This window comes from Trichechus manatus, unplaced genomic scaffold, assembly GCF_000243295.1.
Source record: "Trichechus manatus latirostris isolate Lorelei unplaced genomic scaffold, TriManLat1.0 scaffold00030, whole genome shotgun sequence".
In the NCBI taxonomy this organism is placed as follows: domain Eukaryota; kingdom Metazoa; phylum Chordata; class Mammalia; order Sirenia; family Trichechidae; genus Trichechus; species Trichechus manatus.
The window spans coordinates 20,603,512-20,616,558 of record NW_004443966.1 but is presented as its reverse complement, the minus strand read 5'-3'; the positions used below and the strand labels follow the sequence as shown (position 1 = coordinate 20,616,558).

Sequence of the window (13,047 nt, the reverse complement as noted above, 5' to 3'; positions counted from 1 at the left end):
TAACTTCAGGAGGGATAATGACCAGGATCAGACCAAAGCTGATTCCTGTGAGGTAGAGGTCAGCCAAACTTCCACTCTCCAGTCTTTCTATCAATTCTGACACCAACTGTCCTCCCCACAGCACCCTCTACTTATCTGCTGGGCTCAATAATCCGTTGCAGTGGCCACACAGAACTCACAGACTGTACTTACAAGTAACAGTACAACTTGGGATCAGGATCAACAAACTACAACTCAGGATCAAGATCAGGAGGTATGTAGGCAAAGTCTCCCTTCCTCAGCACAGGACAGCTCTCTCAGCTTCTCTCAGCCATATAGACCACCTCTTCTGAAAACAGGCAGCTCTTGGCCCTGCTGTTTCATGATCAACTCTGTCACAGAGCCCCTTCTGGGCTTGTTACCACTGGCTCTGCCACAGGGCCTGTCACTGTCTTTAGTGTTACAGCCCTTGACCTGTGTTATAACTCTTTTAGAGGATTCCTTGCCTTCCCTTTCTGTCTTTTTTGTTCCTGTTGCTTCCTCATGCTGCTTCTTTTCCTGCTTTTTTCTGTCTCAGAAATCTCTGTGGGGTTGGCTGCATATATATACAAACTTCTCATAAATTTCAAGGCATGGCCCTCCCACCAGGGCCACAAACTGACCAATCTGCTCTCAGTAGGCTACAGCTACTTCGTTTGCATAGTAGGCTACAGACACTTCATTTGCATAGTCTTTTGACCAATCCCTGCAAGGTACATAGCAATTGTAGAGCAAGGTGCAGCCCAGTACCAGACAAAAAGTATCAAATCACAAGTTATTTACAGCTTACCCAGGAAATGTCAATCAACCTGGACAAAAGTAACAAACCCTCAAGGGTAGAAAACTATGGCAAAGGTAACTCCTCAGGGTTTAAGGGAAAAATATTTCAAGCTGTTTTTTGAAAGAACCAAGGCTCAAGACCACATAAAGGAACTCATTTCACCACACTGTGTGTTTCAGGGACACATGGAAAAAGACTTCTGTCCAGTCCTTTGTTTAGGTTATTTGGCCCATCAAGGAAATAAGCTGGAATTACCTGAGTGGGGTAGGAGTGCTTGATCTGGAAGGAGGGAATAACCTGAACTCTTGGCTTCTGTGTTCCTGACAGCATCTGATACCTGTCCTCTTTTGCCATGTAACGCCCCGTAGGTGGGCCTGATCAAGAAGCATTGTGGTCTTGAGGTCAGGGAACCTGGTGGCAAACCTGGGGTGGAAAGGAGTTGAGCGAGGTGAGGGGCTTCTCTCCAGCACTTTCCTGCCCTGGCATTGATGCCCCTCAGACAGCCAAGACTAGCCCTGGACAGCAGAGTCATGGGCCAGGAAGAACAAGAATGGCTTAAGGGCCAGAACCCCCCTCCCTTTCTCAGTCCCACTTCATCTCTGGGATTTGGTGGGGGTTAGCCCCAAAAGCCTTGATGTGACATCCTATCTGATGCAAACATTTGATTTTATTTAGAAAGCTAAAGGGAGACATTTCTTGGGTGTGACATGTGGAGCAAAGTCATCCCACTACAGCAGCAAGCCAAGCAATAAATCAGAATGTGCAAAACCTGTGTCCCATAATCTCTGAAGGAAAAACCCATATTGTCAGTATACCAGCTGAAAGGAAATAAGGTATTTACAGATGTAATCAAGTTAAGATGAGGTCATACTGGAGGAGAGTGAGACCTAGTCCCATATGCCAGGTGTCCTTATAAGAAGAGACACATAGACCCACAGGGAGAATGCCATGTGACAATGGAGGTAGAGACTGGAGTGACGTGTCTACAGGTGTCTTAGCTATCTAGTGCTGCTATAACAGAAATAGCAGCTTTCTTCTGTTAAGTGGATGGCTTTAACAAAGAGAAATTTATTTTCTCACAGTCTAGTAGGCTAGAAGTCCAAATTCTGGGCGTCAGCTCCAGAGGAAGGCTTTCTGTCTCTGTTGGCTCTGGAGGAAGGTCCTTGTCATCAATCTTCCCCTGGACTAGACGCTTCTCTGCGCAGGAACCCCAGCACTGCTTTCTTGGTGGTATGAGGTCCCCAACTCTGCTTGCTTCCCTTTCCTTTCATCTCTTGTAAGATAAAAGATGATACAGACCACACCCCAGGGAAACTCCCTTTACATTGGATCAGGGATGTGACCTTATTAAGGGTGTTAAACAATCCCACCCTAATCCTCTTTAACATAAAATTACAATCGCAAAATGGAGGACAACCACACAATACTGGGCATCACAGCCCAGCCAAATTGCTACACATATTTTTGGGGGGATATAAGTCAATCCATGACGACAAGCCAAGAAACACCAAGGACTGCTGGCAACCACCAGCAGCTAGGACGAGTGTCTGTGGGTGTCTATGACAAGAGGCCAGTGCAGAGGAAGAGTCGTGTGAGAGCCCAGATCTAGCGGCAGCTTGAATTCAAATTCCAGACTGCCCTGCACTGAGCACTGACCCTGTAACAGACTGAGTCCTGAACCTGGTCACACACTGAGTCCTGACCCTGGTCACACACTGAGCCCTGATCCTGGTCACACACTGAGCCCTGACCCTGGTCACACACTGAGCCCTGACCCTGCTCACACGCTGAGCCCTGGCCCTGCTCACACACTGATCCCTGACCATGGTCACACGCTGAGCCCTGGCCCTGCTCACACGCTGAGCCCTGATCCTGGACATAGGTTGAACCCTGATCTCCAGTTCTTGATTGAGCTTTCTCTGTAAAATTGTTCTTTATCAAGAGGGGTTTGGTGGGAGAGTGAGCATGTGCATGGCTCCCTGCAATACCTCCCCACTTTTGGAGCCTGATCCCAGAGCCCTCTGCCTGATGGTGTGGAGTGACCCTCATCCTTCATGCCCCAGGTAGCTCTGTGAGGCCGGCCTCAGCACTGAGGGAACTCGTGGTCTGAGCCTGTCAGAGCCCTGCCCCCAGCTTTGGCTCTAGCCCAGCCTAGCCTGCAGGGGCCCTGGGGGGCCAGAGATGAGGACCCAGTGTCCTAGGGTGTAGGCGGTCTTCTCTCTTGGACTGGAGGCATCAGAAACCAGATCCTCCTTGCCCTGAGGGTGCCTGGGAGAGGGGGTGGCCCTGCCAAGCTGGGTAGGGGGTGGGGGGCAGAGGTGCTGCTGCTGCTGCTGCTGCTGCTCTCACCTCCTCCTCCCGGGACATCAACACCTCTGGAGCCTGCCGGAGGCTTCTTGGCAGCAACAGGTCCAACAGGTAAGGCCTGGGCTTCCTGGAAGCACAGGCAAGGGAGGCAGAATGGGGGCACCCGAGTGGGAAGGCGGGCATGGGTGTCAGGCACCAGCCCCCAGGTGGGGGAGCTTGTGAGAAAATGGGGGCGATGGAGCCAGGACAGGAGGTAGCCGAGGCCCAAGAAGCCAAAGCCTCTCCTCCCTGCCCTTGGGAGGGCATCCAAGAGACTTGCTTCAGGTCACTCAGGAGGGGACTGTCATGCAGGGTCACACAGAGACGGCCTCTGGGTCTGCGGAGAAGATTGCAGGTTTACAGAGAAGATGGAGTCGGGCGTCTTCCCACTGGCTGAGCTGGGAGGTTTCCATAATCCTGGGATATGTGTGTTGGGGGTGGTGTCGTGGTAGATTTTGTTTTTCTTAGAGAACATCTAAATATCTTCAACTAGGAAGGCGACAGGCTTGAGGAGTGGGGAGAGAGCGGGTATACCCAAGTAGAAGGAGCTGGGTGGTGTCAAGGGGCTGTGTAGGGAGGGCAGGGGGCTGGCTGAGGCCGAGGTCCTGCTGTGAAGGGTTACAGGGATTATCTCCTCAGTAGAGGGGCTCTGGGGCCTGTTAACCCTGAGTGACCTGAAGCAAGTCTCTGACCCTCATGAGGGGTGACATAGCAGTCAGGAGCCTTGATGGGAGAGACTTTCGATGAGCTGGAAATTTCCTCTGGCCCGTGGAGGTGATGGAGTGGAGCTGGGGGAGCCCTGAAGGCTCCAATGAAGGCACCGGCCTCCTGCGCCTCCCACCCCTGAGCAGTTCTAAGCTTCTCAGGGCTGCTTCAGCCCTTCTCCTGTGTCTGCAGCAGGGGTTGGGGGAGGGGGAAGAAGAGTGAGAGGAAAGAGGAATGGGAGGGGGCTGCTGCTGCTGGCTGCACCGAGAACCAAGAGGCGGCTTGGGGCAGCTCTCCTCTTGGCCGGGCGGAGGAATCTGGGAAGTCCCCCTCTACCCAAAGCCCACTCACTGCCAGGCTCACCAGCACCAGCTACGTCTCTGACCAGACGCTGACATGGGCCCGGTGTATGTGTGTGGGGACAGGGCTGCTTTCTCTGATCTGCCCCCCTCCAAACTCCTGATCCAGCCTGACAGACCAAATCAGGATGGCGGTTAGAGCAGGGGGGAGGGTGTGGGTGTTAATATCACCCTCCCCACCAGCCAAGCCCCGTCTCACTTGGACCTAAACAGAACTCATGCCATGGTTAGCACCTTCACCATCATCACAACTTTACCATGACTACCAAGTCATCACAACCACCCCACCATCACCACCACTAACACCCCACCATCACCACCACTAACACCCCACCATCACCACCACTAACACCCCACCATCACCACCACAAAGACCCCACCATCACCACCCCTAACACCCACAGCCCACGACCACTAACAAGGACCATCAGCAGCATTGAGACCTCGACCACCACCTCCATGAAGAGTGCCCCATCTCACATTTGAAGACTGAGCAGGCCTTTTAACTCTTCCTCAATGTTTTCAGGCCCAGTACCTCCAGAGCTGTGGGGTAGGTACATAACGTCCCCTTTCACAGTGCCTGGAACCCCAAGAGGAGAAGGGCTTTGCTGGGGGCCACTTGGCAAGTCAGGGCAGCTGAGGCTTGCACTTGAGCGGCAGGGGCAGAAATGTGCAGAGGGGGTGGGCAGAGGCCGCTCAGGGAGTAGCTGGAGGCTGTCAGCTAACCACCACTCAGCCTGACGCGGAGTCTTTTCTCGAAGGGGGATCTGAGCGGGCATCTTCGTGTCTGCCACCTGATTCTGCCTTGGAAGCCTGAGCAGGAACCTTTAGCATGGGCAAACAATGGTTTCCAGTTGCAGGAAGTCTCCTGGCTGGTAAGAAAGGTGGGGTGGGGCAGGCTACCCCGGGGACCCTGCCCCGGAGCCCACCAGCTCACCTGGGGGTGGGGGTCCTCCTTCTCAGTGAAGTCCCATGGCTTCCACAACAGGGCCGACCTCCCTTGTCTTTGGGTGAATCAATCTCAGCCAGTCTGAGGCAGGGCCAGTATCCCCTTCTCAGTCCCCCAGGCTTGGGGCTCTGTAAGGGCAGTCACTGCCCTCCTTCAGGGTCGCCTACTAAGGGTAGCCTGACATAGAGCAGGCACCCCATGGGGCTCAGTGTACACTGTAGATAGGTGTGGTATTAACCCCCCTGAGACAGTCTCTCACACACATACACACCCTGGTCCTGCCCTCAGGAAGCATCTTGTGTTCTGGGATGTGCTAAGGTAATAGCTTTTTTCCATGATGGAGAATCCAGCAGCATTTTCTAGCTCCCTCAGGATGGGTCATCTGACCAGATGAGTCCAGGGCCCCAGGCCTAGAGATAGCATTCTCCCTGTGAGCTCTCTGAGCTGAGGAAACTTTTTGTGCAGTGGGATGGGAGGAGAAGAGGGGGATTCCTAATGTATGACTCTATTCTCCCAGTACCTCTTCCTGGGAGGCAGGGCAGGGCTGCCTTGTCTCTGGTGGGCTAGGAACAGAGAGAGAAGATGACTTGCCTGGGGTAGCTCAGTGGTTTAGGGGCAGAGCTGGGGCCAGAGCTTGGTTCTCCTCAGGCCCTTTCAATGAGGGAGGTGGCAGGGAGGGCCAGGCATCTATCTAAGGGGCTGTAGGGCAATCCCACCCCTCTGGGTGGCTGGCAGAGCAGGCCTCTTCTGGTCTGCAGCTTTCCTGGTGGTCTCGGCTTCTGTCCTGGCCCTTCTTCTTATTCACAAAGACCCTGGTTGGTCTCCCATGGCCCTTGATGTATCTGCTGGGCAAGGCAGCAGCAACAAGGAGCTCCTGTCTGCAAAGCCCTGGGTGGCAACATCTGCTGGACCTTGCCTCCACTGAGAGGGCAGGAGCCCTTCCTCCAGAGGCATCTGAATACTACAAAGCTTCTCTAGTCTTATCCTCGGTCTTGGATGCCCTCTTGGACCAACCTGCCCCTTTGGGAGCTCCTGGGGCCTCAGGCAGGGTCACATATGGACCAGCCCCATCAGCACAGGCCAAGCCTGAAGCCCTGAGGACCCCCAAGTCACAGCCAGCATCCTCTGTGGCTGGGCCTGGGCCCAGTGGCCTTTTAACATTGTCACTGCCCTCAACAGCACCGTCTTCACAGTTGCCATCACTATCACTGCCACCATTGTCACCATCTTTATCCCCACCTCCCTCACCAGCGTTGCCTCCATCCTCCTCCCCATCTCCGGCACCACCTACATCACTACCTTCCTCATCACCGGCTTCCCCCGCACCAGCTTCCTCATTCTTCTCCGACACACCATCTCCACCACTGTCACTACCAAGACAGTTATCATCACCACCACCACCACCACCTTCATTATCTTCATTACCACTCTCCTCATTGATGTCATCATTGGCATTGACCCCATCCTCATCGCCATCACCCTCACATCCATCTTTGTTACTGTCACGATCACATTCTCCATTGCCACTACAATCACTATTTCAGTGGCCACCAACATCATCGTCACAAGTCCTGGCCCCAGTTTCCGCCTTAACTACCATAGCTGGAATCTTTCTAGACCCTTCTGCATCTATGTTCCCACCCACAATCACAGACTCTCTGATCAGTGTCTCCAGCCTCCCACCTGCTGGTCTTAAGCCATCCCTGATGGTTACAGAGCCAGCCACACCTCAGCGGACAGTCCAGCCAAGACCAGTGCTCCCTTCCAGCCCAGCCCCTACAGCTGCCCTTTCCCTCGGATGCACCTCCTGCCTTCCCTCTGCCCCACCTACCTCTGGCTCCCTGCGGGTCCCAGAGTCCCCCAGCCCCAGAGGTGCAGGCTCCACCCAGTCCTCTACCCTACCTGACCCCAGCCAGGCTATCACACTGCAGGGCTCAGCATCCTTCTCTCAAGGACCAAGTCATGTGTTCCGCTCCGTGAACTTCAGAATCACCAGCGAAGCCTTTTCAACTGCTCTCTGGAACCCTGCTTCCCTGGAGCACCAGCTGCTGAGTGAGAAGGTCCGAGACCAGGTGAGGGCACCCGCCCCCACCCACTCAGGTGATCAGTGGACAATGCTGACCCCAGCCCACCCCCTCTTCCTTTCTGAGCATGCCAGGCCCTGTTACACCTCTGTGCCTTGTGCTTGCTGTTCTTCACCCTGGGCCACTAGACCCTTCCCTCCCTTTTCTGCCTTCAGGGAGATTGCCTCCTTCGATAGGCCTTCCCTGATAACTCAGACCCCCACCTCGGCAGAGTCAGCATCCCTCCCGCTGTCAGCTGCCTTTTCTGCTCTGTCCCATAGAAACTTGCTGCTCCCACCAGATCAAGAGCTCCCTGAGGGCAGCCGGGTAGAGCCACGTCCAGATCTTCAAGGCGGAAGGAAGGAAGGAAGGGTGGAAGGAAGGGTGGAAGGAAAGGAGGGAGGAAGGGAGGAAGGGAGGAAGGGAGGAAGGTGCACCCACCCAGTGCTTCTACTTGGGAGATGGGAACCTAGGAAACTGAGACCCTGTCTCTTGAGAAGAGTCCTTGGGTGGCGTGAACAGTTAACATGCTCAGCTGCTAACCTAAAGGTTGGAGGTTCGAGTCCACCCAGAGGCACCTCGGAAGAAACGCCTGGTGACCTACTTCTGAAAAATCAGCTATTGAAAACCCTGTGGAGCCCAGTTCTACTCTGACACAGGTGGGATCACCATGAGTTGGGGTCGACTGGATGGCAACTGGTTTTTTACTGGTCCCTGAGGAGCTTCCAGCAGAAAGGGAGAGCCCAGGCAGAAATACGTCTGGGGAGTAGATGTGGAAAGAAAACGCTTTCAGAGGTGAAGCTCTCATTCACCAGGGAACTAGAGAAGAATCTCAATTGTGTCACTGGGTGGCATTTTCTCTGCCCAAAGCATTGTCAGGGACCAATAGGGCCTCACCCCCAGCAAAGTGAGGTGGTCAGTGGACAGAGATCCTGCCGCCAAAACCAAACCTGGCTCCTGCCTCGGTCTGGAGCCTCAGGCAGAGGAGATGCCCTGGCCAGGAAGTGCCGTTTCTTGCCTATTGTCATCCAGGGGGTACTCCGCCTGAGTGTCTGTCCATTAGTTCATTCATTCATTCCCTCATTCATTTTTTCATACAACCAATTGCAAGCCGACTGTATAAAGCCTGTACTAAGTGCTAGCGTACTACAGGGAGCAAAAACAAACAAGGCTCCTGCTCTCAGGGAGTCCGCAGTCTGGAAGAGGAGACAGATGTAGAACAAATGATCCAACAAATTCAGATGTAATTATAATAGTGGTAAGCTTCAGAAAGGAGAAGCAGAGAGGACAAAGGGAGGACTGGGTTTAGATTGCCAGGGGCAGGGAGGTCACTCAGAGATCACCTCTCTGAGAAAGGGGAATTTGAACAGGGGATAGGGAGGAGGTAGCCAGATGAAAGGGGGCGGAGCTTTCTAGGCAGAGGGAACAGCATGTGCGAGGACCCTAAGGTGGAAAGGTGGTCAGAGGAGGCAGAGATAGAGGTGTACAGGGGAGAGGGGCTGTGTGGGGAACAGACTGGGGCCAGGGCAAGAGGGGAAGAAGGGGAGACCAGTTGGGAGGCAGGGGCCGCCATCCAGGTGAGAGCGGTCGAGGTCTGGGCCCATATGGCTGTGGGGGTACAGAGCAGAGGATGATTGGAGAGCAATTTTCAAGGGGACAGAGCAGAGAGGGGAAGCCTAGGAAGGCTGTGTGCTTGCCTTTCCCTGGACGATGGGGAAGCAGTAACCTTTGGGGGCTGGAGCCATGCTCCTGATTTTCAGTAGAGAGTGACTGTCAGATTATCTCTGGCTGCCGCGTGGCGAATGGCTTGGGTGGGGTCAAGACAGTCCAGGTGGTCGGTGAGCAAAGCATTGCAGGGGCCAGGCCGGAGATGATGGAGGGTGTGTGAGGAAGGCGGTGGGCTGCAGAGAGGGGTGGGTTAGGGCACGGGGAGCTAGTGCTGATGGAAGTGCTGGGTGGCGCCATGACAACGCTCATTTGCCTCCTCCCCAGCTGGAGCCTGTCTATCACAAGGCCTTCCCCAGCTTTGAGGGCATCAGCGTCCTGGTCTTCAGGTGAGTGAGCGCGGTGCTCAGGGTCTGCCACCTACCTGCCAGCCAGTCTGTGCCTTCTCCGGCCACGAGGGCACTCTTCCAGGCTGCCCAGTTCTGCCCTGTCCCCCATCATGTCTAGGAGCACCTGGGGGGCAGGAAGAGTCCGGGATGGCAGACAGGTGGCCCACATCTGTTTCTGCTACTGGCTGTGCTGTGCGACCTCAAGTGACCATCTACCTGCTCTGAGCCCCGATTCTGGCTGCAGGATTTGGGCAGGGATGCCAGGCATTGTCTGAGTACAGTGGGGAGGAAAGGGTAGTAAGAATATCTGGGCACTTCCTTAGGGATAGGGGCATGTAAATGGATGCAAATCCCCTTGGGGTAGGCCCTTTCTGGTTCTGAGCCTCTGGGGGAATAGGATGCTTCAGGGGACCCAAAGCCACATTTGCCCATGGATGCCAGCCCTGCAGTCTCACAAGAAAGGTTGAGAAAGTTCACATCATCACAGCCCCGCTTGAGTTGTGAGCTCATTGTGGACCTTGAGTCCTATAGACAAGTGCAGATGCTTGAATACTCCCAGTGATGGGGAACTCACTATCTCTTCAGGCCATTGTCTCCAGCTAGTTAGAAAGCTTTCCCTTCCAACGAACTGAAATCTCCCTCTGTGACTTCCCTGCCCTGGGCCTGAACACAAGTTTTGTCTCCCCAACCCGGGATAAAACAGCACAAACAGGCACTCAAGGGAAGACCAATGAAAAGTAATCGTGGATCCCGAAACTGCTTGTTTCCAGGTGTTTCCCCACAAGCTCCTTCAGCCCCTTGCAGCAGCCAGGCTGCCTCCTCAGGACCTGGCCATTGTTCCATCTCCCACAGGCTTGCAGGAATTCCCCAGGCCTGTCACCTCCCTTTCTCCAGAGCCCCTGCTCCTCGTGATACAGCCAAGGATGTTTTTCTCAGCCTGGCCCAGGCTGGCTTCCTGAGACAGCCATCTGCAGCCTGGCTGGGTAACCCCTGCCCCATGCTCTCCCTGGACAGGCCTCACAGTATCCCCATTACAGCTGACTTGCTGGGGTGTCCATGGGAACTCACTTTCACCGAGAGCCTGCTTTGTGCTCTGCTGACTGTGTTATCAGACCTCACACTATCCTGTAGGAAAGGGGTCATTATCCCTGTTTTACCTAGGAGGCAGCTGAGGCCCAGAGGGGTGATGTGACCTGCCCTGAGTCAGGCTCCACTCTGGGCCTCCTCTGTTCAGCCCATGGCTTTTCCTGGCCCCGCAGGACCCCTGCTGAGGACACGGCTCTGTCCACAGGCCTACCTCTGTCCACAGGCCCGGCTCCGTGGCAGTGAATGCCTCCCTTGTGTTTGGGGGCCATGCCCCAGGTCCCACAGCCTGCCAAGTCCTCTGGATTTTATACCACAAGGTGAAGGCCTCAAGGCAGATGCTGGGGAACCTATCCCTGGCAGAGAACAGCCTGGCCTCTGATGGTGAGTCCCAGCCCCTGCCCGGCCCCTGCCCGGCCCCTGCCCCCTACCCTAATGCTTCCCTGCTTGCCCACAGGTCCAACTCCTGCTCTGGCCCCAAAGCAGGTTGTGGTGGTTGGGGAGGTCCCTGGGGTCTCCTGAACTCCCACCCTGGCTCTGCAGGGTCCACCCTGACCAACTTGGTCTTGGAGACAGTCAGCATCCACTTCACAGCCATGCAGCCCTTCCTGTCCCAATTCCTTGTGCCTGGTTCTGCTGCCTTTGCCCTGCTGGAAGAGCAGACCCTCCAACAGGTGAGGTGGCCTCTTGTCCCCCTCCAGGGCCTGGGACACTCATCTCCCTTGACTGCAGGCCTCCAGGGCTTGGGGTGGGTGTGTGGTGGCATTCCATGGGGCAGTACCCAGCCCTGGCACTGTGGGGGGAGGCACAGAGCCCTGCTTCATGGGCACCTGTTTGAAGGGGTGATGCACTGCCCTCGGGGAGGGACTTACCTGAGGGAGGAGACTGTGTTGCTTCAGGGAGTTTCTTTCCCAGGAGAATACAGCCAGGCTCTGTAACTTTCATTGAACTCATGAGTCCAGACATCCCTACCTAGGGCACAAAATTTAAGGAGGCACACACTTTCAGGGTCATGCAAGTGCTGGGTCAGCACCTGAGAGTGAGTGCCTCCTTAAATATTGAGCCCTAGGCGCCTCACTTGCCTCACCCTACCCCCACCGGATGAAATACACAGGTATCAAATCCACTACATCTGTGGAAAGAGACGATGGAAAAGCTCAACATCATCAGGCAGAACAAGACCAGGGTCCGACTGTGGAACAGACCATCAATTGCTCATATGCAAGTTCAAGCTGAAGCTGAAGAAAATTCAAACAAGTCCACCAGAACCAAAATATGACCTCGAGTATATCCCACCTGAATTTGGAGACCATCTTAAGGACAGATTTGATGGACTGAACACTAATGATCAAAGACCAGACGAGTTGTGGGATGACATCAAGGACGTCATACATGAAGAAAGCAAAAGGTCATTAAAAAGACAGAAAAGAAAGAAAAGGACAAAATGGATGTCAGTAAAGATTCTGGAACTTGCTCTTGAACATAGAGTAGCTAAAGCAAAAGGAATAAATGATGACGTTAAAGAGCTGAACAGAAGATTTCAAAGGGCGGCTCAAGAAGACAAAGTAAAGTATTATAATGACATGTGCAAAGACCTGGAGTTAGAAAACCAAAAGGGAACAACATGCTCAGCATTTCTCAAGCTGAAAGAACTGAACAAAAAATTCAAGCCTCGAGTTGCAATATTAAAGGATTCTATGGGCAAAATATTGAAAGACACAGGAAGCAGGAAAATAAAATGGAAAGAACACACAGAGTCACTGGACCAAAAAGAACTGGTTAATGTTCATCCATTTCAGGAGGTAGCATATGATGAAGAACCAACAGTATTGAAGGAAGAAGTCTAAGCTACACTGAAGGCATTGGTGAAAAATAAGGCTCCAGGAATTGATGGAATACCAGTTGAGATGTTTCAACAAATGGATGCAACACTCGAAGCGCTCACTCATGTACACCAAGAAATCTGGAAGACAGCTACCTGGCCAACCAACTGGAAGAGATCCATATCTGTGCCCATTCCAAAGAAAGGTGATCCAACAGAATACAGAAATTATCAGACAATATCATTACTATCACACGCGAGTAGAATTTTGCTGAAGATCATTCAAAAACGGTTGCAGCGGTATGTAGACGGGAACTAAATTCAAGCTGGATTCAGAAGATGACGTGGAAGGAGGAATACCACTGCTGATGTCGTATGAATTTTGGGTGAAAGCAGGGAATACCAGGAAGATGTTTACCTGTGTTTTATTGACTCTGCAAAGGCATTGGACTGTGTGGATCATAACAAACTATGGATAACGTTGCAAAGAATGGGAATTCTAGAACACTTAATTGTGCTCATGCAGAACCTGTACACAGACCAAGAGGCAGTCATTCGAACAGAACAAGGGGACACTGTGTGGTTTAAAATTAGGAAAGGTGTGTGTCAGCGTTGTATCCTTTCACCATACTTAGTCAATCTGTATTCTGAGCAAATAATCTGAGAAGCTAGACTATGTAAAGAAGAACTGGGCATCAGAATTGGAGGAAGACTCATTAATAACCTGCAAAATGCAGATAACATAACCTTCCTTGCTAAAAGCAAACAGGAATTGAAGCACTTAACTGATGAAGATCAAAGACTACAGCCTTCAGTATGGATTACACCTCAACATAAAGAAAAACAAAAATCCTCACAACTGGACCA

At 53.1% G+C, this 13,047-nt stretch overlaps 1 protein-coding gene across 1 annotated transcript in view; it reads left to right on the top strand.

The window, feature by feature from the left end:
• Nucleotides 1–10,696: 10,696 nt before the first annotated feature.
• The window catches only part of LOC111820234 (taste receptor cell protein 1), a 6,825-nt gene continuing 4,474 nt past the window's right edge, over nt 10,697–13,047 (top strand). The window contains 2 exon segments of the mRNA XM_023729868.1: nt 10,697–10,742; nt 10,902–11,037. Coding sequence (XP_023585636.1) covers nt 10,697–10,742; nt 10,902–11,037 — 182 coding nt within the window.